Source organism: Anticarsia gemmatalis, chromosome 8, assembly GCF_050436995.1.
Source record: "Anticarsia gemmatalis isolate Benzon Research Colony breed Stoneville strain chromosome 8, ilAntGemm2 primary, whole genome shotgun sequence".
Taxonomy (NCBI): Eukaryota; Metazoa; Arthropoda; class Insecta; order Lepidoptera; family Erebidae; genus Anticarsia; species Anticarsia gemmatalis.
In genome coordinates, this window is record NC_134752.1 from 7,496,776 (window position 1) to 7,524,399 (window position 27,624).

The following is a 27,624-nucleotide window of genomic DNA, read 5'->3' on the forward strand; positions in this document are numbered from 1 at the left end:
AATCTGAAATTGTTTTTTGAAAAGCGATTTGTGAGTGCTATTTTTTAGCGAATGAGTGGTTTTATGAATCTGAATAAACTTTTTGCGGTATTTTGAAAAACGTGAACATAAAATTGTTTTATACCGCACTTCAATAAAAAGATAGTACCTAGCTATATTATATTGTAGTTTATCGCTATTTTTTCAAATATAATAATGTCTAGTTGGTAGAAAAACTGAGAGATCCGATGTCCATTCCAGTCCATCAGTTCCAACCAAGTCACTTATCAACACAGACCGACAGTAGGCACTCTCAATTCTTGCCACAGTTTTATAGCACACCACAGATTCCTCCTATAGCAAATTTAGTCGAACAGCTGCCATGAGACCATGGCTGTAGATAGCTATATATGCTGACCATTATGGCGCGGTTCCTTTGTTTTATTCATACGTCTCGCACGTAGGTTAGGCGTTTAGCATACATTTGAATGGGAATGTCTCATCCGAAAAACTGTTCCGTTTTAATACGGCCCCAGTGAAACGTACTTGCTGATAAAAGGAAAAGATAAGAGCTGCGTGATATCTAACGCTTTTACAGATGTTGACATTTCAGATTTTTGTAGAACACAGTACCTACCCACATAGGTACCTTGTTTGTAAACGATACGCTATTTTCTAAAAATGAATTAAAAACAGATGTTAAAAAAAGTGAACAATCCCCATTCTGAATTATTATTACCTATTGTTAATCTTCTATCTCGTCAAAAAAAAATCATAGTACCTACTCAAAATCAAATTAGATTCGACTTAACTCAACTGGGTTTTGGCTTAACAGGATTTCGAACCTGAAGATATTATTAATTTTGTTCCACGAAGTGCCTGAACTATTGTATTTTGGATAAGCTGTACCTATTAAGCTTTCTTACAATATTCCTGGAATTCGTAAACTGGAATCTAGGTCCGTATTAATAGACAAATTTTAACATTAAGACGTGTTTACCTACTTTAGTACTTCAAACGGGTTCCTAAAACCGCGCTTCGAAATTGTTATCCGAGTATGGACTCTGAAGAATTAGTCTAAATACTGTGTTGTAAATATATTGGTAGTTCCAAACTGCATGCAAAGCGTGATAACTTTAGTCTAATGCTCAGTAAGTTTTGGTAAGGTTCCAGTTTATCTACATGCGATTTACTGTTATGTTAGGGCGGAGCATGTGGCTTGAGATTTGCTAACTCCATTTTCCAAAATTATCTGATTAATATTATTAGTCATTAGATAGACCCACAATTTAAAGTGCCACCCATCCACAGAACAACTTCGGCAAGCGTAGCTTAACCTCAATGATGGATCGAATATTAGTATTATTAGTAATCTATACTAATATTATAAAGCTGAAGAGTTTGTTTGTTTGTTTGTTTGTTTGAACGCGCTAATCTCAGGAACTACTGGGCCGATTTGAAAAATTCTTTTAGTGTTAGATAGCCCATTTATCGAGGAAGGCTATAGGCTATATATCATCACGCTACGACCAATAGGAGCAGAGTAACAGTAAAAAATGTTACAAAAACGGGGAAAATTTTGACCCATTCTCTCTTATGTGACGCAAGCAAAGTTGCGCGGGTCAGCTAGTTGTAAATAATTATTTAATTATGCGTTAATACTGTTGTATAAATAAGTTTTATACCCTAAAACGTTAGTTTATTGTAATTTTACAAATAGAAACGCATTTTTTGGAATACGATTTTCACGCAGAAATCAGTTGCGTCACAGAATATGAGCGATTAACGAACAGTGTGGAGAATATCGTACCATATCTTATACACTTTACGTGGTAAAATCTGTAATGAGTATATAATTATGTCTTGGACGACGCTAAAAATGCTCATTCATCACCTAAAATGTTATTTGTTTACAAGCCTGTTTAATGAATGAGAATATTTTTAAGTTACCAATACCTAATTTAAAAGTGTACGGGACATCACGATTACTACGGACGTACGAATAAAAGCTGATCTTCCGCAATAATAAATTTATTTATTTCTTAAACTAATTCATAAAACAACAAAGTAATCAACTTAATTTATTAGTGCTCTTACAAAATACAAATATGATTCCAGTCAAAGATGTTGAATGCTTTAGAAATTACTATGCAAAACTTGATCATCACAAATTGACTTGAGCTCAAATCACAATGATTGCGTATTCATCATTCTACCCACCGACGCAGTAGGTTTATTTTTAATTTGCATACATCCTTAAATTTTCCTTTACTATCGACGAATGTCATAAGGGATTCGATTATAGACTAAATCCCCCTTTACACACACTCTATCGCACATGAAACAACAATCGCGCGTGTAAGGTGAAAGGAAAGACCACGCGCCGCGCTCATCTGTCAAGCCCGCGAAGAAAATGGCGAGCGAAGACCGCGTCGCTTTCCCGCGCGTAATCCTGTACGCTCCTAAGAACGTGCGATAAAGTGTGTGTGTAAAGGCGGCTAATGTTGTAAACAAGTTTACATTGCTCGAGTGACAAAATGTGCTGATCAAGTTGTTATTCGACAGTGGTTTAGAACCACAATCCATCCTCCGCTTCCTCTTCACTGTCGGTAACTTGGAGATCATCTTGTATCGCTGGGTCAGGCTGCAAAACAGAAAAATTGTATAGGGACTTCTGTCATTGTTCAGTGACATTAAAGATGAGTCAACTAAGACATATTTGTGTATTAAGTTACAAGTCTGATTAAATAAATCAGAATCGTGTCCACAGTTTGATATTGATGATTGTACGGAACTCGACATAACCTATTTTATTCAACCAGTTTTAGACAATACTTGTGAAATGTGGCTGCCTCACGGTTACCATACACGGTTTAACGCGCTTTTATACGTTTCGGTATTGAGTGATCTGCTAAACGAGGTGTAAAGCTACAGCTTCTGCTATCCTGACTTGCAAAAACGTTAGAAGGCTGGCGGCACTTGACTTACCTGCCAATTTTCTGGCGGTTCCTCTTTGAACTGCGGCGGCGGTTCTAGCCCTGCTGTGTCCATTGGCATGGGCGGATCTATTGCCATATCAGGCTCTATTGGCTCCTCCTGTATTTATATTATTAGCGTATTAAAATAGTTGTCACAAAATAAACAGCACGTATGTGCTTTGGTTAAACGATTTTTCGCCTTCTGGCTTGAAGGTTTGTTACTATATTTAGACACAAAGTTAACAGGCGCGTAATCATCAGTGTACTAGCAAGGCCCGTGCTTTTTTTGGTAAGGTTTCCAAAGTTAGGTATGTCTGCATCAGAAATACTTGTTCTAGCGGTGAAGGAAAACAAAGTGGTAAAATCTTGCATGCCTTAAAGTTCTTTAACACATTTCTTAAGCACGTGCAAAGTCCCCAACGTGCGTCTGCCAGCGTGGTCGTGTAAAGGTTTAACCTCTAACTGGTTCGGGAGAAGAACCTGGCCAGCAGTGGTATTTGGGAAAGAAACTGAATTATAATTACCACTATCTAAATTTATTAAGTGTATTTTACCTTGACAACGGACGGGAACGTGTAGTCAGTGCTATGCTGATCGAGGTCTACGAAGTCATCTGTTGGCGGAGGCAGCTCGTCCGGCACTTCGCGCTTTATCTTCAAGAACTCTGATGTATCGAAGCTTGGTTCACCCATTTGTACGTCTTCGTCTGTGATAAGTAAATGTGTGAAATAACTGACATAAAAGCCTTTGATTTTGATATTATTTGCTTTTTTATCACGTTACATGATGAAGATTGCAGTAGTTCGTACATACACGTACCGATGTTTATAGTTGTCACCAATACAAATATTAGGTGAGTCTATTTTAATATGAGCCGATTAATTGTTTTCTTTTTCGAACTATAATAGGAAATTATGAACTTTATGGAGTAGAAAAATACTACGCTAAGTTTCGGTCAGCGTAATTTTTCGATATAATCTAATCAATTATTAGTTTTTAGGTATTTGGAAAGTTTACCTGCTCCTGGGTATTTCATCTTGACCATGGCTTCTGCTGCAACCTTCTGCTCCACTTCCTCCAACTCGGAACTTCCACTGTCTGAATACTGGAGATCTAAATAAAACAATTAATTACATCAGTATCACTATTCATCACATTTATAATATACTACCTTTTACCCGCGAATTCGTCCACCACCTGAGTTTTCCCATGGAAATGCGTCACTTTCCCGGGTAAAAAGTATCCTATATCCTTTCGGGTATCAAAATATCTCCATACCAAATTTCATCCAAATTGGTTCAGTAGTTTAGGCGTGATTGAGTAGCAGACAGACAGACAGAGTTACTTTCGCATTTATAATATTAGTATGGATTTTTAATCTTTGAGGCAAAACATGTAAGTTCTTTTACCTTCTTCCAAAGAGTTTTGGTCGTGCCTCGGCCTTCCTCGTTTCTTTGGTGGAGCACCTATAACACATTAAAAATAACGTAAATATGGAGCAGTAAAATAGTTGCGTAGTTTGGTATTAAGTCAGTAGTGTAGTCAATCTATCCATCCAGTTTTAACGTGTACAGGTTTGTATATTTTGCAGAAAAAGCAAGCCGTTACGTTCCTGCCGTTTCTTCTCACGAACAAGCTTTTTCCGAAACGGTAAAAAAATGTATATGGCTTTTACAAACAATAATAATATAAACAAAGTTAATTAAATAAAATGTATCTTGAATTTGACTTTAGTAGACTGCAGTTAATATTTTCTTTGATAACAATAAAATAGGAACATAGTATAATATTTATGGTTTCCTCGATACGGGTTCTCCTAGTGAGGAAACCAATAGATAGTAAGTCTTAAGATGTAACTAGTTTTATATAAAATTATTACACCAAGTGACGTTGATGATTCAACAGTTTGTTTAAACATTCTAAATATTGTTATTTATTTTACATACAATAAATATTTATTTCCTTCTTTATTTCTATAGAACGTTAGCACAAAACATAATATTGAAAAAATAATTGGTGCGCATCCTACCGGGTATATTCTCACCGGATTTAGTCCAGGTGCCAGGTTTAAGTTTCCTAGGACGTCCGCGGCCCCGCTTCTTCTCGTCCGAGGGTGGCGGCGGCGCTGACGGCGGTTCTTCTACGTCCAAATCTGAATGCTCAGCTTCTTCTAACATCTTCTGTTGCACGCGGGCGATGTTCGCTTCCAACTGGCTGACGTGCTCGCCGAACTATGGACGTAAATATTTTGTTAAGAAAAATACAAAAAAAGAGAGTAGCATTAAGACTATGAAGTTCGCTGCAATATTAAAGTACTGTAGCTCTTGATTGTATCGACATTAGAATATATTTAAACTGAGATTATTACAAACGGACACGTGCATTTAAGTGTTCGTTATATATATTATAATATTAATACGAGTAACATTTAGAGAAACAAGTAATACGTACAGTGTTCTTTTACTTGTTAATTGATGTGATAATATTGAGACAGGTCAAGTACAATGAAGAAATAAATTTTATCTGCCAAATAAGTTGTGTATCTGGCAGATATTTTAGAGATATTCTTCGATTAAGTTTATGGAAAGAGTCTAAAATATACCTGTTCCAATGAATCTTGCGTCACTTTAAGTATGGCTTCAGCTTGTCGAGTGAACTGCGAAGTAGGCCCGTTGTAGGCGCGACAGTTGTCTACCAACAGTTGTATGTCGCGAAGGAAATCGTTGCGGCTGTGGTATTTGTGCGCTGTTCAACAAATATTCTATTTAGATCTTTTTATTCATAAAATATTAGAAACGTTTCAAAACATGCTTTGACTAGTCGCGAAACAAAGGACACCTACTGGCACCCATATAACTAATGAAGATCACAGGACTGACTATCTGAATCATTAAAAATGTTAGGTAGCAATGAATTTGGTTGGCACGAAATTGTACGGAGAGGCCCCATGTTTGCTTCGTTCTTAACAATGGATTGAAATGGCTAAAATATAGGCATCTAGTATTATTTTGATCTCAATTCTACTTGTAGACTTTTAGGTAAGTATTAACTAATTTACTAGCCTTTAGACCAGCCTAATAAAATCTTCAAACAAAATATAATAGCGTAAGAAAATAATGTCAATCGTAAACCTTGTATCTTCTTGCCCATGGTCTCCATATCGATAGGTTTCTTGATAACACTGTAGTAGTCTTTGACTTGCTTCTTATTGACCGGCTTCAAGAACGGCCACGCTTCCGGCATCACCTTTAGTTTAGTCGTCAATAGGTTCTCTAAGATGAATGATAGCGCCACCTGAAAATTAACGACAGATGAAATAGGAAATCAAGTTTTATACTGTTTGTATAAATGAATAAGGGTAGCTCTGCTAAATAAAAAGGGAGAGAAAGGCGGAGTTTTGACACTACAAAACTGGATTGCTATAAAAATCATGCTAAAAGAAATTAGATAAGTATTTGGCTGACTTGGTAAACAAGATCAATACATATAGTAATTTAATAAATTGTTATATTTTACTTGGTTTGGTTTAATAAATTATACTATTACTTCGAATTAGGACTATCACTGGCCAAGGCTATTACAGATGAGTTACGTGCGCAGGTCGTGTAAGTGCACGCATCCGAATAAAAAATCCAATGTGAAGTAAAGCGTAGATACTTACGATACGCTGTATTTTTTTCCATATTCTAAAAATATTTGAAATATTACCTGGTCATTATCATCAAGTAAAGGATTGATTTGTTTCTCCAATTTCATGAGTTGTTCTTCCTTTTCAGCCAGTTTTTCCACACATCGCTGCAGCATTCGTTGAGCGGCCACCGTCAAGCTACTTGTTGGTCCTGAACATAATAATGTCAATCGTAATAATATCTACACATTTTTATTTCAAAAGAATCTTGTCGGCAGCTTGTAGAATGTCTTAGAAAAGAAGCTGCCGACAACAAGCCGTCACGTAAGCCGAATTGTCTGAGCTGGCTTTTGTGTGTGACTGCTCTCGATCATAAAGACTATCAAATTCAAGAAAAATATTAAGAAACTCGCGAAAAAATATCACAATTTATGATTTTACTATAACCAGGTTAAGTCAAATGCATTTCAAAACAAGGGTCATTCTTCAATAATAAGTTCTGTTCAAGTGTTCTTACCATTATAAAGTGTAGAATTTTCAACAATCTGATTGACGTCAGCAAGGAACTCCTCTCGGCTCTGATAGTGCTTTTGCCTGAGGTTCTCCCGTATCGTCTGCAAGTCCATCGGTCGCGATACGATGCGATAGTAGTCCGCCACCAACTATGGAAAACAACAAACAGTGAACAGTGAAGGAAATGATGTCATCCAAACGACATGTTTGAATAACAGGGTACGCAAGCGATTGGAAGATTGTTGGTAGGGTGTTCAGTGACAAAAATCTGTAACAAACTTCATGCAAGCAATTTTTTCTATTACCCATATAACTTTTGTAGGTATAGGCACAAGATAATATCCAATTATTTTTATTTGGGTTTTACGAATGAAACCCGTTACGTGCACGTGCAGGCACGTATACGCTGGTGACAGAAGTGTTTTCTTTTTATTTCTATGTTGAATAACACTTTCCACCTTACTTATTACTAACCACGTTCAAAAATATGTTTATTTTTTGTCACTATACACCTTAACCAAAATGCCTCTCGTAGCATATACAGGCAAATAAAGACAATCCATGCAATACTTTAATTTCTTTTTAACTAATACAAATTATATCTAGACAGTCCAATAGACTTATTTTACCTATATTAGTCAAACAAACTACATACAAGGCTGGTACATACGCCTTTACCTACATATTCATATATGTATATAACACAACACCACAAACCTAAACTACATCTAAGTTACATGTCAAATCATGCTTAATACTGTGTTTCATTACTTGCAATGTGCGAAGACTTCGAAGTCCGTACATACATACTGGAGAACACCTATTCTTAGGGAACAAGGGCATAGATTCGTAGCAGTACAAAAACTGCTTCATTTCCTAAGATGTAACTCGATAATGCGCAGACAATTTGAGAGTATTTTTTTATTTCTGTTATAATTGTATCGAATAGGAATCGACGGATCAAAATATTTATGTGTAAAAATGTTTACCACGTCGAGAGTAGGTATCACCTCCGCATACAAACTTATATTTTGAAGTTTGTGGCACAAAGAACAAGCCCAATGGGAATACGATAACCGAATACTGAAACGTAGCCGCAATTTCAATATAATTGCATAATATGTTTATACATAATAACGTGACGATATAGATGTTTTAAATCCTTCTGTTGACGTTTTAGTACTCGGCGGTACGGTTGAGAGACATAAATCATAAACATCAAAGAACATTTAAACATTGATAAATTTCACATTTTTCAAGCAGTTTTCATGTAAAGAAACTTACCTTCGGATTAACTGGGAACAAGAAGGGCTGGACATCTGGTAAATGCCTCATGTGGTTCAAGACTTCTTCGAGTAAAGATGACAAAGTGACGAGCGGGTCGGTGCGGCGTCGTTCCGCGGGGCGACGCACGAGGTAGTCGCAAGAGTCGCCCGTGGTGCCGCGACGGTTGCGGCGCCCGAGAGCGCGGGCCTCACTGCCCGAGCCCAGCCCGGAGCGACGACCACTGCCGCGACGTTTTAGGTCTTCCGCTGATTGCTGGAGATTGATATGTAAGTCAGATTTGCATAGAAGTTTTTTGGACGTAAGCATTTTCCGCGTTATACATTATATAGACGGGTAAAGATTAAGTTAATTTTAGCGTAACTGTGTGTTTCAGATAACGTAGTTATTATGTTGTCTGTGTCAATGTTGCACAAAAGGTTTTTTTTTGTACCAACAAACATTACAATTAGTGTTAATTGCTAGTAAACTTGCCAAACTTTGACGTTTGATGACGAAAAACGCAGTTTTACAAAAATGAAAAAAAAACAAGAAACTTTATACAAAAAACAATATCACATATAAAATCAATACAATTATTTTATACATAAATGTTATTATAACTATAGCTGCTTTTACTAATTTTATAAAAAAAAACTATAAGACGGAAATCTGAATAAAAAATTATGTTCCATTTGCATTCCAGTGCATGTATATGCTGCAAGACTGTTCCGTTCTTTTCATACATTATATCTGTTAACGGTGCTGGAAATGTATATAACTTACCTTAATAATCTTAGTATTGAAGGTAATCTTGGTACCATCAACATAACCCATGTTGTTGTCGTCATCAGATGGTTCCAACGGCGGAGGTTCGACGTCTGGCTCTATAGGCGAAGACGGAGCGCCACCCATTGAAGAAGTGTACAACGGACACGCTTTGTTTGTTCGCATGTGACCCACTTGACCACAAGCGCCGCACTTTGAACAAGAAAAAATAGCCAAGTTTTAAAATATCTATCTGATTTTATGAACTTGAACATCATTTCACTGCCTCCGAGGCGCAGTGGTTTAGGACGCCACGCCGATACCACTGCAACGGGAGGCCATGGGTTCGATTCCCACACGGAACAATTATTTGTGCGATTCACAAATAATTGTTTCGGGTCTGGTTGTGCTTTGTGTCCGTTGTTTGTATGTTTGTAAAAGTCCCCGCGACACAAGAGCATTTCTTAAATTATGTGTGTGTTACAAATAAATATCACTTCTTCTAACGGCGAAGGTAAACATCGTGATGATGTTATTTTATACCCAAAGATATAAGTGTAATACTCCGTTTGACGATTATTAACTGGGCAATTTAGTAATCAAATTAAAAAAGGTCAATATTATTTTGTCGGACCCGGGAATTGAACACGAGACTTGATGATGAGAAGTCGATATAATATTATATTGTACTGTTCTGACATGTAAATATATATAACTCAAAGGTGACTGACTGACTGACATAGTGATCTATTAACGCACAGCCCAAACTGCTAGGCGGATAGGGCTGAAATGTGGCATGCAGGTAGATGTTATGACGTAGGCATCCGCTAAGAAAGGATTTAGATCGATTCTACCCCCAAGGGGATAAAATAGGAGATGAAAGTTTGTACGAAAATTCTGTCCTAAGTCACACACCACGCGGACGAAGCCGCGGACAAAAGCTAGTTAAAAATAAGATTGTTTTAAGGCATTGTTTTACACGTCATACGGATATTACTTACTTTTAGTTTCAAATCAGGCTTCAACTTGTTGCGACGAGACTTAGACGATGAGCTCGGAGTTTGGTCCGGTTCAACCTTTATCAGACCTAGCGGTATCATGCCTGGAGATGGCGATCCTATATCCGCTGACGATGATAAGTTAGAACCTGAAAAAGATTTCATTGTTATTCTATATACACAAAATGACTTGACTGCATATTTGGCGCCGTCGGTAGTGTATGCGACTACCGCGCAGGAGGTTTCAGGTTCAAATCCTGGGTCGGGCCAAAAATTTTCAGAGATTGTTCGGGGTTTGGAAATTGAGGTCAAAGACTCCCGTACCTCGGAGAGAACCAAATAAAATATGCTATGACAATTAACTTACTATCGGGGAATGGTCCAGGCACAGTGACATTTCCAGCAAGCCTTTCCCTTTCTTGATTCCTCTTGATACGCCTTAGTTGTTCCTGTATTCATAGATTAAAATGTAATAAATGTATTAATTCCAGTTCCATTCCAGTTTATTCAGCTCAGAGTCTACCTAATGCTAAAATTGGTAAGGTCACCCGAAGGCCTTTGACATGGCCGACTTTGCACTTAATACTAGTGATTTTGCAAGTACATTTAGTAGTGTTGTGCTTCTATACAAACGCCCTCGCTCTGAACGTACTAGTTCCAGCTTTACCATCTATCACATAAAGAAGGTAACAAAAGGTGCGTGCGCTTGTAAATATACAACTGTCATTTGTGTGACAGTGACGCGCCAGTCGTCGTCCGAGCAAGACGTGTCCATAACGCTTTTTCTTACGGGTACAGTCGTTACAAAAATGTCCAGTTCTTCACGGAGAAAGTGTTTAAGGAGTCAGGTAAATATTTGTTAGTTTTAAATTTAGATATAATTTATATTTATTATGATTCTATATAAGAAAAATTATGTCCTTGTTGATGTTTACGTATTATTGTTTTAGACTCGAGAAACCATTGCTAAGGTATACGATTTTTTGAAAAAAGATGCGAGAGATATTTTGGAACTAGTAAATGATCCAGTTTACAGTGCAAGTCCAATTTTAATATCGAAACTAAGTGAACATTTAAATAGCGTACGGAAAGGAACAGCAGTGGCAGTGGGGGTATCAGAGAGAACAATAACTAATATATTGGCTGAAGGAAAGGAATCTGACTCTAAATTTAAATCTCCGCATAAAGACCGTAAAAAACGTTTAAAGAAGTTAGAATTAGACAACTTTAACGTTGATGTTATACGTTCCACTATTCAAAATTACCATTTAGAATATCGCGAGTTACCTACCTTGCTAAAGTTGAAAAGAATATTTCAAGAGAAACTTAATTATGAGGGAAGTATTTCGACTCTGCGTACAGCTTTGTTAAAGTTGGGATACAAATGGCGAAAAACTGTGGATAACAGACGTGTTATTATAGAGCGGCATGACATCCAAAAACTACGATTTTCTTACCTGAACAACTTACTTAGATATCGTCAAGAAAATCGGTGTATCGTATATACAGATGAGAGCTATATCTTAACTAATCATGTGCAAAACAAAGGATGGGGTAATAAAGATGGACCAACTTTAAAGAGAAACCTGTCGAAAGGGCAAACAGGGGCCGAAACAAGTTCCGAGGTCGAAAATACTGATTTTACTGACCAAAATTCAAAAATACTGACCAAATACAGACCATTTCTAAACCGTTTTTCAGGTGAATGGTGTGAAATAACAAAAAATACAGTCGAATTGAGAAGTCAAAATCCTTTTTTTAAGACTGTTAAAAAGCTTATTTTCGGTTATTGGTCTCCACCATCCCCGTAGTCAACCAGCATCGCCTTTTTAGTGTGTTAAAAAGCTTTGTTAATAAAGTTTTCAATCAGGTCTTACGAATTTTCAATCAGGTCTTACGCGTTTTCAATCAGGTCTTACGAATTTTCAATCAGGTCTTACGAGTTTTCAATCAGGTCTTACGAATTTTCAATCAGATCTTACGAGTTTTCAATCAGGTCTTACGAGTTTTCAATCAGGTCTTACGAATTTTCAATCAGGTCTTACGAGTTTTCAATCAGCTCTTACGAGTTATCAATCAGGTCTTAAGAATTTTCAATCAGGTCTTACGAATTTTCAATCAGGTCTTACGAAATACGAAAGTGCGCAACGGCGCTAAAGAATTTTCACTTCAAAAATATTGATTTCAAAAAAATAGTAAATTTTAATTTGCTGTTCTATTGAAGTCATGTGATGCTTCAATACATGTATATGTTACTGTAAAAGCCCGAACTGTGGTAAATCCTAAGATTTTCCAGTATAACCTAAGATTTACCAACTCGCAATGGTAAAAGTCCGAACAATGATTTTATTCGAACTTTTACCTCTATTCACTTGATGATGTCGAGATGTCGCCGGAGCCCCGCTTCGCGGGGTGCTTTCCTACATTGCATTGCATTCCTGCTGGGTGGTTTAAAAAAAAAATAACGACAAAGGCTAAGGTGGGAGCGAGCGAAGCGAAGCTCCCACCTCAGCCTTCTAACCTAACTTACCCATGTCGCTTTGTCCAAAACTCCTTCTTTATAACTATGTAACGGTATATAATTATACCGTTACATAGTTATAAAGAAGGAGTTTTGTATATACTGTATATGTTACAGTTTTTAAACTCCGGCTTGTTCGGACTTTTACCATTGAGAGTTGGTAAATCTTAGGTTTTACCTTAAAATCTTAGGATTTACCACTGTTCGGGCTTTTACAATAACATATATATTACGCAGATCATCAACATAATATCGAGCATCCAAAGCAGCCCTCTGATATGATTACTGGGCAAATCGAGAATGTAAGATTGGCCAACAGCAAAGGAAAACCAAAAAAAAACGTGTGTGAGTTTGGAAAAATACTGACAATACTGACCGATTTTCTAAAATACTGACTTTTACTGACCAGGTCCAAAAATACTGACTTTTACTGGCTTTACTGACCTGTTTCGGCCCCTGGCCGCAAAGAATTATCATTGTGCATGCTGGTTCAGAACAAGGTTTTGTACCTAACGCACTATTGACATACAAAGCAAACAGTGTTTCCGGTGATTACCATTCAAACATGAACGCAGAAAACTATGAAAAGTGGCTAAAAGAACGTCTAGTACCGAATCTTCCACCTAACTCTGTGGTTGTGCTTGATAATGCCTCATACCATAATGTTCAAAATGACAGAGCTCCAAATTCTAATTCCAAAAAAATAGAAATGCAGAGATGGCTGACAGAAAAAAATATAGCTTTTAATCAAGATATGAAAAAAATTGAACTGTATGATTTGATTAAAAAAAATAAAGAAAACCATATCTGTTACAAGATTGACGACATGCTGCAGCCATATGGCATAAAAGTTCTTCGACTGCCACCATATCATCCTGAACTTAACCCCATAGAAAATGTGTGGGGAATTTTAAAAAATTATATTGCTTCGCATAATATCGACCAAAATGTGACGGGAATAATGAAACTAATAAATGAACGTTTGAATCAAATTGATGAAGGGATGTGGGGTAATACTTGTCGACATGTACAAAAGAAAGAAGAAGAATACCTTAGACATTTTGACATGGAGTCAGAATTCATAATTAACTTAGGTGACAGCAGCGAATCCGAAAATTCATCATTCGTTTTTTCAAGTAGCGATTCAGAATAATAAACATTGAATTAGCAAATTATTGTTTTTTTTAAGAACCCGTGTATAACCCGTAAATACTGTATTTGTATTTGTACCCGACTGTACCTTTTGTTACGCACACAAAGTCACTGTAATATGTACAAGGTTTACCCACACATAGGGCCGCGCGCACAACTGAGTTGAATTATGTATAATGCTTTTTGTCTCAGTCATTTTAACACTTTCTTTAATCTCTGCCTCATCCCAAGGTAGGCCGGAACAAAATGCCTTTGGTAATAAGTGCCACTTTACACATTTTTGTATTTTCTTTAACCCATTACTGTCCCACTGCTGGGCAAGGGTCTTCTCCCAAACGAGGAAATGGTCAGGCCTTGAGTCCACTACACAATAAAGTTATAAAGTATTTTGTATATAAAGTTTAAAAATATTTGTAAATATACCTGAATTCTTCTCTTTTCCCTCTTCATTTCTTCCTTCTGTGTCTCATCCATGGTCGCGAACTGTCTTATGAACGCATCGTCTTTGGTCGATCGTATCTTCATGTACGCTTCTATGACGGCCGCTTTACGCACTAACTCCACGCGAGTGTACCGCTGGCCGGATGCGTTTCGGAATGTACGGACTATGCGGAGCACGCGACCTTTGGGAATATACGTAGAACTATTATATACTTGTTTTTTTACTATCTAATAAACGTCGTGTAAGCTCTGCTTAGCTACACAGTATTTTATTACTCTCAATCAATTGTAAAGCTGTATATGAGTGAAGAAGACAAAACAATACTGAATTAATACTGTATTCAATACATAAGTAATTTATTAGAAAATTTGGAATTAGGAAAGAAAACTTGTTTAGGTTGTATCGAATAATCAGAGACCGGTAATAAAAAATAAATAAGACCAATTAAAAACATAACCTGCTGTGTACAAAAGTATTACAAACGAATAAACTAAACGATTTAAGTACCTGTATAATGAGCGCCTTGTCCAGAAGACTGTTGTGAATCTGATTGGTTCATTTGAGGCTTCTTCTCTGATTGGCCCAGAATCATCTTTCTCAATTCTGCCCTTTCAGCTTCTTCCCTTTCTAGAGACAGCTAGAATACAGAGCAAATATATAAGATTTTTTTAGGAACTTTCATTTCGTACCGAAACGTTTATGGAAAAGCAATTTTTAATTTGATACTAACGCAAAATTAAGATTTGACATGAATTGACATGATACTCTGAATGGCATTCAAAAACTTTAAAAATGTCTCTTTTTATTTGTTCTAAGCGTTTGATGGTTCTTCAAGTATTTCTTCATGTCGATATAAACCATACAAACCAAGTCATTGTATAGTTTACCTGTTCAGTAGTCTTCTTGTTCGCTAGCATGTTCTCGAGATTTTTGCCCATTTCCTCCAAATCTGACTCTTCGCTCACGGAACTTTCGGCCTCGTCTGTACTGAGCACTTCTGTGCTTGTCAGTACGCGGTTTTGCAGTTCAAATATACGTTGGCACTCTTCCTTATACCTATAGAACAGAGATAGTAATAATGTAGGAATGTTAACAACTTGAAAAACAGCTTATTAACTATACGATTTCGACATGAAAATGAAATTTAACATATGAATAATATGATTCAAATTTCGATTTGAAAATGTCAAATATTTTTAACCAAATCGCGTATACAAAATAAAACACTGAAATCTTGCGTATGCATTTAAGTTAGTATACGCACTAATACGTATTCCGAAGTAGTTGGGTTATTTTACAATGAAGTCAATCCTGTTACCTTTCTTGATGTTCAGCGATAGAGAATCTGTTTCCTCTTGAAAACTTAGTCATGCCTTCTTCACCAGCTTTGGCTTTCTCAGTTGAAAGAGTTCGCACTACGTCAATGACTTCCCAACGAGATAATTTCTTGATCTGTAAATTAAACAAATATATCAGTATTTTTCAGTAACTGAAACCGTAATTAAACAACAATGCCGCTCTATATTTTATATTTACTCGATTTTTTCTTTCGATCAACAAAGTATTACCATAAAATTTAATGGCATAACTCACGAAACATCAACAAAACACTTACAGCGATGGTATAAACTTCAACATTTGATATACTGTAACATTGCCACATACCTCATCCTCAGGCACGCCGAACTTTCTCAACAAAGCCTTAGCGTTATTCAAGCTCAGTCTTCTCAAATCGGCATCTGTTCCCGTCACAGTCCTCTTTGGCTGTTGTTCTTCGTTCGGTTGTTGTGTTGGCTTATTGGGCACACGAACGTAAGAGAAACCTTCGCCGCAACCAGTAGGGTCCGCTGGACCAGTAAGTTGGAGCAAACATTTGCCACGCATAGCTTGGATGTACGCGCGTGTCGTGTTCCATGGGGCTACTTTCACCTGGTGAAAGAAAATGTTTGGGTATAGCATTAGTGAAATCTTGACTTGACATGACTAAACTAAAACTACTTTTAATCAGCAGTAGATGATTGCAAAACACTGTTTTACTACTATGGTGTCAAGAATTCGATTGAATAAAAAGAAAATGTAAAAAACTGTAAGAGATAATTAAGAACTGTTTATCTTAAAAACGAAATTGTGCAACTAAATTCCAATACTACCATATTTAGTCAAATTAAATGTGTTTTAAGTAGGTTCTAAGAAGTTGACGTATCTCTTAGGCCACGGTTCTCAAAACACCATTAAAAATAAAAAGCACGATTAAATATATACAACAAAAGTACTGAATCAAACCTCATCATCCATCTTCACTTGCATTTCCTCATCATCGTCTTCCTGCGGGGTGAATATGAACTTTTCACCATAACCAGCGTCTTTGAGCCTTTGTTCCGCCGACGCCATACTAAAGTACGCGCAACACTGTTCAGGTGACACCATAGCGCGGATTTCTTCCTCCGATGGCAGACGGAAATCGGGTTTTATTACCCACCTATAAAATAACAAGAATTTTATATAGATTTTAGTAACTATGAAGGTTTTCAGTCTTAATATATATGTTGCTTAGAATTGACGTTCGTTACACAATAGTGGAAAAAGTCAGATAAAATATGATGTATTGTTGCTGTATGGATGTGAATGAAGCAAAATATTTTTTGTAAGGATCGTACCAAGGGGTGTTCTCTGGTCTCTGCCCATACGGGAAGATGGGCATGATTTGATATGTGTATGTAAATAAGGATAACATTCAGTATCTAGTTAAGCCTCACTGCTGTGGGCGAACGAATCCTCGCATTGTGCGATTAACCGAACCAAAAACAATTAATTTTATAATGAAGCTTAACAAAAAAAAATATAAATAAATAGTATGAAAATGTATGTATAAATTACGACACATTACACATACCAGTTAGAATCCAGGCCTGTACGCTTGAAATCGGCGCAGAGCTTCAGACGTTTACGTATAGAGCTCTCAGAATGTGAGGGGAATGCTCTCTTGATGTCGTCCATTTTGATACGACGTGGCTTGTCGCGGGACTTCCAGAACAATCTGTATATGAATACCTGTGAACACAGGAGACATTGTTGAGATTCGAAATACGATATTATTGCAACTAAATAGAAAATATCTACGTTCACTTACTAAATACATTATATCACGCCTGTTATACCCGAAGGGGTAGGCAGAGGTGTTTAATGCACCCACATATCGCAAACAATGTTAATTTAATGTGATAGAAGGCAAGCCGATTATTGCCATATACCGGGCACATTACCAATAGTACTTTGCTTGACTCGGGGATCGTACCCGTAACCTTTTAATCAGCAAGTCGGATACACTAATGTATCATAGAGGCAGCCGTTATCGACTAATTTTACGGTAAGAGTACATTTTAGTTTTATTATTAGTCTAAAATAATTACGCCTAGATAAACTGAACTATAATAAGATAATGAGAATAACAAGCAAACCTGCAGAAAATCTCGAACAAAATTATTAGCTCTCTTGGAGTTTGGACCAGGCACTTCATATAATGGGCACTCTTGTCCAGCCACGAACAGCGCGTCTACTTCACGTACGTAATACGATTGCCTAAAAAGATTAAGTTCTATTAAACTATTTGTATAAACAATAAATATAATATAAAATAACAAAACTTATTTTTTTAAAAATCGCCTTCTCTCGTAAATTGTAATAGTTACACCGCTCTTTTGAGAGATACAAGTATCTCTGCACTTTACAGTGCGACTTCTTTTGACTCAAACTGACATCAAATAAAACTACCTATCCAATTTTAGTGGTAAAACTGGGTACAACTTACCGTGTCCTAATGATAAGGAAGTCAGTCTGTGGCAGAGTGTGTTCGTATATCGGTGCTCGGTACATGTTATTCTCGACCACCGGCTGAGTAGCTCCAGGCGGCAATATTCCCAGGAACGGTGAAGTATGCGCGTACGCTACCTCGCCGTATTTCAGAGGTTTGGGACCGTCATCCTATGAACAGATAATTTATAAATCAGATTGATTGATGAAATGTCTTATTGTGTTCTTACTTCATTGTTATTTTTTTTCTTTAAAGTTACTACGTTACTTTGTGCCTTAATTTAATACAATTAAAAATGAAAATTTGTAATAAGGAATTAAGATACGGACACACCGCATCTTAATTCCTCATTACAAATTGCAATTAATTGTTGAAGACATTATTATATCCACTTTGATTTTGTTAGAAAGGTATTACAAAGACATTTTTGGTTATCATTTTACTGCTACATTTTGACGAAGTTGAATTAAAATTTTGAATAATGTCTATTTAATTACTTTTCTTACCTTAGCCGCAGTCCGTTTATAATAATTCTTGATCTTAGTACACATGCCCACTTGACTGATAAGCGGGGGATGTTCTTCACAGAATTCGACCAGTACCAGCTCTCCGTCGCGACCACTCAGGTCTTCAGGAGTACGCATGAAGAACACGTCTCCACCACCTGACGCTAGACGTTCCGCTTCACGTTGCTAAAACAAAACAAGATATGTTTAGTTGCTTGTACAGACTATTTTGTCAACATTTGTCAAAGAACTATAAATTTTTTAAATTGTGTTATTTTTAAGCCACAAAAATATATTTCTATGACTTAATTATTAAGAAAAGGGGTTCGTATAACTTAGTCGTCATCTACCACAGAAGACTAAGCTAGTATTATTTTTTATTAAGACCATTTGGGTCCTGGAATAAACCTAACGTATCTTTATTGCCACCTCTGTCATTAGGACTTCTAAACTTTCAAACAACCACTTCATTTTTAACACACACTTTGCATTGGCATATGTGCATTAATGACAAAAGTTGCTCAATAGCATGTTTTTGTTTCATAACAACTTTCATACTTTCATATACTGTTACAAGAATTTGTACAATATATATTAAACATACCTTAGCCTTCTTCCTAATATGTTTCAACAGCGGTTGTACAGGGTGCGGTCCAGGCGCAGCGAGCGGGCCGTACGTGAGCTTGCGCATGGGCGGGCGGTGGAACGCGCGCAGTCGCGCCGGGCCCATGTGCGTCTGTATGAACGGAGCTCGGAGCTCCACTACAGGTGTACTGTGCTGGATTAGCTGGCCACCACCAACTTTAAGACGAGGATTCTGCGATTTCGGTTGGTAGTAACTGTGAATATGATGTTGAGATTAGTTTTGTAGCTTACGGGCTTATTTTTCGAGGAGGTATAAGTTTAGTTTCTACAAATAATGTACGGCAACAATGTCAAGCTCGGCACTCGTCACAGTTTCTAATGGTTCCAAAATTGAGCCTTAGGACGGGTAAATATCACTACTGGAAAAATTAAGTTGAACATTAGGTAGACATAGAACTAATGAAAACCTTCTGTTATGACCAAAAGAGAAGCAATAGGTAATTTTTACTTGCAAATTCTTTACTCCAATGACTGTTATGTTTGGAAAGTGTATTAATAGGACTTACACATCATTAGAAATGTTGAAAGGATCTCTGTCAGGTGACTTAGGTGGAGGTGGCGGCGCATCTTCTTGCAATACGTTTATCACACCGGCTTTGCCAAGTAAAATCTTTGATTTTTTCACGTGAGGGTGTGGAATCTTGACTTTTGGTGCTGGCCCCCTCTCTACAAAAGTAAAAAAAAAAACAACATATACTTTTGTTTCTGTTTCATATCCTTCGAAATGAAAGGTTACAGTTGTATATTTACAAGAATAGACAATTATTGGTCTAAACCACAGATATTCTTATTGTTCTATGTTGCTCTGATAAATAGTACATTTGACATGATCACTTATACTTTATAACAATATTGAAAAGCAGAACATAAATTGACATACCTCTAGTAATCTTGGACGGATCAACATCATCAGGTATACCCAATATAATGTTTTCGTCATTAGGATCTAACGTCAATATCTTAGGTTTGGGCACTTGGTTCATATTCTCCGCGTCCCATATAACTTCGTCCTCCCATGTACCGTACACCAGCTCTTCGTTTTCAACAGGGAATATACTGTACCAAGTATTGTCTTCGCCGTCAGCTGAGTTGCCAGCGTCTTTGTTTGCAGCAGCTCTAAGAAACAAATACAACAATTAAATCTCTTATAGGACGTCGAAAACTAGAAAAACGTAATGGAAGGGAATATAATGACTATTCACCACAGACCCCGTACGGCCCTATCAGTAAAGTAAGCTAAATCTCGGGTTTAATTACCAGGCCGAGAAAAATTAGCGTTGCCGGGTTAGATTTCCATAGAATTATTATTAGCTGATTAGAGTTTGTAATATAGAACCAAAGGTTCCTTCAAAGGCTTAACCATTTATAACCCCACCATATGTGAATCATAATATGGTGGGGTTATTTACTTTCAAAATCATTGTATACTTACGTAGCTGGTTTAGGTTGCATAGGAGCAGGCGGTTGTGGTCTCGGATGTGAAAATTGTTGAGCAGTGCGGCTGACTGATGTCGGCACCCAGCCTGCCGCGTTACTTTTACTGTTTAGACGAGCTAACACCTGAAAATGCAAACATGTACATTAAAATAATGGTTTGATCTTAAGTTTTAGTAAGATAAGTTTTATATTAACATACGTACTATAATATCCGGCTCAAAATACGTGTGAAACAAACAAAGTAAGAACAGATAACTTTCCGAAAAAAACAGTTATTAGTCTACATCAGTTTACTATTACAAACCAGACAAGTTTGAAGAAAAGCATAAAAAGAACTAAAGTGCAACAAACCTTGTGTTTAATCTCACTGCCATCCCAGATGACGTCATCTTCCCATTGTAACTGAGACACCATGAGGAACGAATCATCAGGGAACCCACTGTCAGGATCAACCTCGCTCTCAGGTTGCTCAGGCACTTCTTCCTCAACCTCTTTGGGTTTCGCCGGTTCTTCTCTGTCGGGTGAAGGAGCCTGAAAGATACATGACATTGTCAGTATACGAGTTTGTTTTTACATTAATAAAAATTAAATACTCAGTAAATATTTTACTTCGTTTATAAACCGTGGTTAGGATTGTTATGCCTGAGTAAGTATGATTAGTAATTTCAACATATTCAAGGTAAATGATCACCATTCTAACAAACCACCTAGTCATGTAGTTAACAGACTTACTTTTTACTACAAGAATTAGATACAAACCTTTATCTTAAAGCCATAGTCAAATCCATCGCCGGTCTCAGGAACATTGAGCATGTCATACCACATCTGAGCGGGACCGAACCGCCAATGCGCAGGAGTCGGTCTTTGTGATTTATCTCCAGATTGTGACATGTTGTTATCACTGTTTTGTTGCTGGGTTTCTTCCATTGGCCTGGAATCATTGTATTGAAGTGGAAAGTGGTAGGTATACAATTAAATTAGATGACTTTGGCACAAAATTACTAGAAACAAGGTTAATATTACTATTACGTTACTACAAACCATTAGGTTGTTGGAGTCTTCATATTACAAATATACAAACTATATTAAGAACACACAAAGTTTAGTCAGGTCCAAAATATCAATTTGTGAGTTCAATATAGCATCCAAAATTATGAGATGTTTTTAACTTGTCTTGATTACAGTCTTTTTTCCAAAAAGTTACACAATAACTTACAGCAACAATGCAATAGAAAAAAACATCGAAAATAACTTACTTCAACAACTTATCTTCATCATCACTTGCATATTGTGCTTCCTGATTTTCAGTGGTGGTCGGCGGAGTATCACTACTCGTACTACCACTACGCTTACGTCGTCTACGCTTCTTCACACCGCGCCATATTTGTGGCAAACTTGATAGTTTCCCTGGACCGAACAGTCGAGAGAATAGGAGCACCTAGAAGGCAGGTAATAAATATTATTACTTGATGTATGGAGTTTTGCTACCTTATCAATAAATTTTGAGAATTTATGGACAAATTGAAATCTATGTTTTGTCTCTTTCAATAAATTTTGTAACTACTGGAACTGAAAAACAGAAACAATTCATCATTCAGAGCTAATGCTATGTTTGTTAATAAAACTTTTTAAGTATAATTCCAAAAAAGAAATATATCCCTTACCCTATCCGGTCTGAAGTCTGGGAATAGTTCTCTGACATCAACATTGGCATATTTAGGTGGCAACATAGCAGACAATGGCGTTTCCAACCTTTTAGGTCTCTCAGATTGACCTGACCTAGACCTGAAAATTATTTACGAAACTAGTGTACAGCCATGATTTAACCCAGAAACAAGTTCTTAAACGCAACAACAAGGCAAACTCAGCAAACAGATTAAAAAGGCTACAAAAGCAAAACGCAATTTACAGAAAACTTATTCCATATTATGATAAAATTTTGTGTTATATCCAGTGATAGTAAAAGACAGGCCAATGCAACCTGTTAAAACATTACTCAAACAATGATAATATAATTATATAAACCTACAGGCTACATTATTACAAACTCAAACAACTTACGGTATTGTAGAGGGTGGTGGCATAAGTTCTCCATCTCCCTCCATATCACCTTCATAACCCTCATCATTAGTCCTCTCACTCTGTTCAAACGCCCCCTCCTCCTTCCAGTTTTCATCTTTCTTCTCTTCACTCTGTGGACAATCTGTATCATCTACCTGGGACTTATCACTCTGTGTTCCATCAGCCTCTGTGTGCGTGCTCTCATTCCGTGCGGCTTGGTTAATGCTACTGTCTACATCCTAGTGTTAACACAAACAACAATCAAACAGGTGTCCATCATCCACATTATACAGAGAAATCATTGCTAGATTCATTATCTAATCAATATTACACTAAATTAGATCTAACTATTTTTAGATATTACTATTATGCATTATCATTTATTTTTTAATGAGAAAAAGATATCCTCCTATGTCTAACACATTGTGCAAAAGTCTAGGCATACCTTGGACCACAAGATGTTATTTTTAAAGATAATTTTCTTTAATAATTAATCTATAGAATCTGCCAATGATTTCTACATATAGCATAAAACATAACATAAAACTAGGAACATGTACAAAAACAGACACATAACAAACAAGGACTGCATTTCACATAAAATATAAAAACACAAAATATTTATGAACTCAAAACAATTTATAGCAATCTTTCCCACATTTCTAGCAATATAGCTCTTCACAAATTGTTTAGCACAATATCGTAACAAACTATCACCGCATTAAATTATAAGTTTGCTACATAAGTAATATGAGATATCTAACAGTTTTAATCAAAAATATAAATCAATATTAATCATCACAGAGACTGCAGTGTGGGGCTTTTGAAGGTATGGAGCCCATGACAAACAAATTTTTACATAATTCACAAATCGTTTTTTCTAGCGACTAGTAGCACTTTACGTCATTTGATAACTTTGTCAAGTCGTCCCAGATGTAAAACTAATTTATTGTATTCATCATCATCCTGAACTCATTACCATCTATTTCAGATAATTCAGGTGGGGTCAAACAGGGGAATACTTATAATGAAGTAGCATCTTCGTTCATTGCCTAAAAGGCCTATGCAAATGCAAAATGTTGCCCATAGACAACATACTACATATAGTATTAAATAAAATCAAATGTTAGATATCTCAACATTCTCAACCGATAATGCAATAAAATAAAATGAAAAGTTAAAATTCTTAAAATTAACAAAACAATAAAAACAAATAGTGGTATTTTTAACAAATAAACATTCACATACAAACAAAAACAAACAGAACTAGTGCAAGTGCGTATTAAAATACTTATCCAACATGCAATCTTACTTTGATTTCTTCGGCAACATCATCTATATCAAAGAAGTCTACAGCCGATGGACTCTTTTGAGTGTAATCTGAAAAATAACCAAGAAATTGTTTTGGGTGACAACTATTTGACAACTGTTCAGTTGTGCTTGGTGTCTACATACTTTTTTAATTCAACATTTAACATAGGTTAAGCCTTCTTTTAATAAATAGTTACCAGTACAACCCTCACTAAACAAATCACATCAAATATTTCACATCTAGTTTCACATTCATAATTCTATTTACAGATAAAAATAAATATTATAGATAGTTACAATGAATTATTACCATAGTCAGGCAAGAAATTAGAGTAAAAATTTGAGAGCTCATATTAACTCCACAATATTAGCTCCAAAGAGGAGCTAATATTGCTCATACTTGTGAAACAAAAATCTAGATACCTAATATTATTTGCTAACCTTTTTCTGCATCCTCTTTGCTGATCTCTTCTTCGTCCAACACTTCTGATAACATAGACCCCAGTCCCAGTCGAGTGAGGGACGACAACATCCGCTTAGATTCTCCATCCAGAAGACCATCATCTTCAAGCTGACCTCTTTCATCGATGTTACCAAATAGAAACCCGGTCAGGTCCATGCCAGAGCGACCCTGGCTGCCCCCGTCGTCACTATCACACATTTTATGTAATTTATCACTAACTTAAAAGCTAACGATGTGCGTTACTTGCACATTTTTAAACATTGTAGAAAGAAACATTAAACCGAAAATATCCAAAAAATAAACACACTGCAGCACTTGGCTTTATTTTGACAAGACGACATTAATGTCGTATTCCAGAGTTAAAGTCAGCGAACCAAAATCACAAAAAATAAGTAGCTCTCTTTTTCACAAATCGTAATAAGATATTGTTGTCTCTTTTTAACATGCAACAAAACATGTTTTTAACGCGCAACTCGTCAGTCGTCACGTTGACAGATACATTATCTAACCACAGAATAAAAATTATACTATCATTCGTTCATTTTGCACAGAATGTATATTATGTTATTTTCTCTTTCTATTAGCTTTGGCGGGAAAATTGAAATCCATAAGTTTTTCGGAATTGACCAGTCACCAAACTTGGTGTAGTTATTTAAAGATATAACTCTTGTAGGTTGTAAAATTCAATTGAAATATAAAATGCCTGCTTTGCCACTAAAAAGTACACAGGATAAAAAGACCGCATGCTTATTTTTCATACAAATACTTCGGTGTACTTAGGTACCTGTACTGTATTTACTTCTGCTACTGTACCTACTTGAGTTATTTTTAATACATAACCCCAAACCCAATAGAGTTGCACGAATGTAAGTATAAGTACATACGATAGCACTCCTCTTCTACCATCCGATAGCTAGTTAGGTATTATACTTTCGGTCGTAATGCTCTCTTTTATCGAAAAACGTCCTTAGATTTATAGAACCCCTTAATAAATCATCCACCTTTCATCTAGCTAGACCGCATAGCCATTTTCATTTTCCAGTACTTAGCTACTTTCAATGACTACCCACGGTACTCTTACACTGAATGGTCCATTAGTGAAACTAAGAGAGGGAACGAGCTCGCGACAAATAGGTTTCTCGCTAAACTTTTCTTAGAATTTAATCGTGGTTGCACAACTACCTACTATAGAAATAGGAAACTACTTTTTATATAGAAGTAAAACTGAATTTTAAGGTCAATAAAATATGTTTTCGACATATTATATAAAGTGTAAAGCTGCATAGTAGGTATGTATGTAATTTTAATGATACCTGACATCACGATTACTCCCTAGGTTCTATGAGGCATAGGTTCTAATTTGATTGCGTTAAAGTACGGCCAGTTACACTTAAGTATGTTAGGTGTATCCACGGAACCAAATTATAAAAATACCCACCTAGGTAGGTACGTCTTGTATTTTTCTAGAAAAAGATAAACCTATAGACAGAAGACAAAGCTGCGGGCAAAAGCTACGCTTAAAGTAGGAGAACGAATAAAAGACATAACTCATAGTATTATAGCTACCTGCTTGTAAATTTTGTGAAAATTGTTAGCGCAGACAATGCGGTCCCGCTCAAACGGTAAAACACCTGGCGTACCACGAAATTCGTAAGACCGCTGTAACGACCGCATTGTGTAAACATTGTCATAACTGCGACCGTGGCGGTTATTGCTATAAGATAATATCATAACAATAATTTGTTGCTAAATTGACTATTATTGACGATAAATAGGTAGGTAAGTTCCTAACAGTTTCTTCCTCAAAAGTAGGCTACTTTTTAGTGAAAACTTATGTGTCGAGGATTTTCACAAACATCTAAAACCACTGCTACAGTGTACAAATCAGAATCTAAACAACAGGGGTCCGATTTTAATATTGGTTCTACGTGGGATTCGAACCTTTGACTTCCGCATTCAACAGTCGCAATATGGTGACCACTTTGGACACTGCGACGCAAAGGTCATGTTAAGTAGCCATTATGAAACACCATTACATAATTTTGAAGGATACCAAAACCTTCGATCACAATGTTCAATCAAAATTACCTCCTTATTCTTTACTTTTAAACAAAATTAAAAACTTTTCTTTCTCCAGTATCATCCGCACAAATAATGATTTCTTCCAAAATAATAAACCTTTTACAAACAGTCCTACATAAACCTCTTTATGAACATTTAATGAAGTTTTAAAAACTTCTATGACCATTAGGGTTTCGCTTTGAGATACGTACTTACTTATAACAAGGGAAATATTTAATTGAACAACGTTAAAGAGGAAAAGAAATCGTATTCCTTTAGTTAATTAGGAACCTACGGCCGATGGTTAAGTAAAAATAATAGATACTTATTTTTCGCATTGATTCCAAGAATAATTAAGTTGAATAAACAGAGCTAGTCTAAGTAGGCTTAGTACCTTCTTTGAAGAATTAGTAATTCAGAGAATTCGTTTCAATTACTGGTGGTTTGTAAGCCCCTGTTCTTCCTTTTTGATTTCATTGTATTGTAGGTATCTAACTGGATTATGTAATTGTTCGGAGAAAACTAAATGCCAAAATATAAAGTTCAGTATATTTTTCTATTGTAGATTTCCCGCCTAATCCAATAATAGATCTAAAGTTTATTTATATATTATAATATAAATAGAAGTACCTAATTATTGATATACATACCTTTAACCAGCTTGATACTTAATATTTTTATATTACTTGTATATATGTTCTATTATTATTAGTAATATTATTATAAAAATCTACTGACTTGCTAATTAGATCTGAATTAAAATCGTAAAAATGTGTATGAATCTAAATTTAAATACTACGAGAAATTGTAAAATTCCTAAAGCTTTGATTTCAGCTGTCCAAAATATTGAAAGTTGAGAAAAATGGCCAGTCTCGTAATAACTGGGACAAGGAACCTATATTTCTCAATTGGATACATTTCCCGAGATAACAAGAAACAGACATTCTCTGTTCTCGTTCATTTCCAGATTAACATGAAAAAATTGCTCGGCCGACAAACAAATAATAATCTTAAGTTAGTAAGGAGTAATATCGGATAACAACTCGCAAAGAGTTTTCTTTCGTAGAAAATAGATTTTCATAAACAA

General features: G+C 36.1%; 1 protein-coding gene across 3 annotated transcripts; it reads right to left on the minus strand.

Annotated features, from left to right (window-relative positions):
- Nucleotides 1-1,994: 1,994 nt before the first annotated feature.
- Taf1 (TATA-box binding protein associated factor 1) lies at nucleotides 1,995-24,826 on the minus strand. Of its 3 annotated transcripts, none has more exons than XM_076117492.1 (35): nucleotides 24,455-24,826; nucleotides 24,015-24,082; nucleotides 22,703-22,833; nucleotides 22,306-22,426; nucleotides 21,898-22,079; nucleotides 21,401-21,572; nucleotides 20,993-21,172; nucleotides 20,637-20,764; nucleotides 20,085-20,320; nucleotides 19,711-19,870; nucleotides 19,164-19,398; nucleotides 18,560-18,745; nucleotides 18,051-18,223; nucleotides 17,701-17,821; nucleotides 17,136-17,293; nucleotides 16,526-16,721; nucleotides 15,908-16,171; nucleotides 15,561-15,694; nucleotides 15,130-15,298; nucleotides 14,750-14,879; nucleotides 14,224-14,423; nucleotides 10,495-10,576; nucleotides 10,131-10,276; nucleotides 9,148-9,342; nucleotides 8,383-8,637; nucleotides 7,103-7,247; nucleotides 6,666-6,796; nucleotides 6,089-6,251; nucleotides 5,560-5,702; nucleotides 4,987-5,188; nucleotides 4,367-4,423; nucleotides 3,975-4,070; nucleotides 3,512-3,663; nucleotides 2,968-3,075; nucleotides 1,995-2,623 (listed from the first exon to the last, which is right to left on the minus strand). In XM_076117492.1, exons 1-35 carry the CDS (start codon nucleotides 24,672-24,674, stop codon nucleotides 2,549-2,551), a joined length of 5,514 nt encoding a protein of 1,837 aa, XP_075973607.1. In that variant the 5' UTR covers nucleotides 24,675-24,826; the 3' UTR covers nucleotides 1,995-2,548. The 3 variants fall into 3 exon arrangements, with proteins under 3 accessions (XP_075973607.1, XP_075973606.1, XP_075973605.1); XM_076117491.1 differs by having other exon boundaries at nucleotides 5,002-5,188; nucleotides 22,703-22,941; XM_076117490.1 differs by having other exon boundaries at nucleotides 22,703-22,941.
- Nucleotides 24,827-27,624: the final 2,798 nt, after the last annotated feature.

Excerpts from the sequence above, each read along its gene's own strand:
- Taf1 (XM_076117490.1), bottom strand. The coding sequence starts at position 24,674 with ATGTGTGATAGTGACGACGGGGGCAGCCAGGGTCGCTCTGGCATGGAC. Across the intron at positions 15,299-15,560 it reads ATCGCTGAACATCAAGAAAG|GTATAAGGAAGAGTGCCAAC; the intron begins GTAACAGGATTG and ends TCTGTTCTATAG. Across the intron at positions 3,664-3,974 it reads GATGAAATACCCAGGAGCAG|ACGAAGACGTACAAATGGGT; the intron begins GTAAACTTTCCA and ends TACTTATCACAG.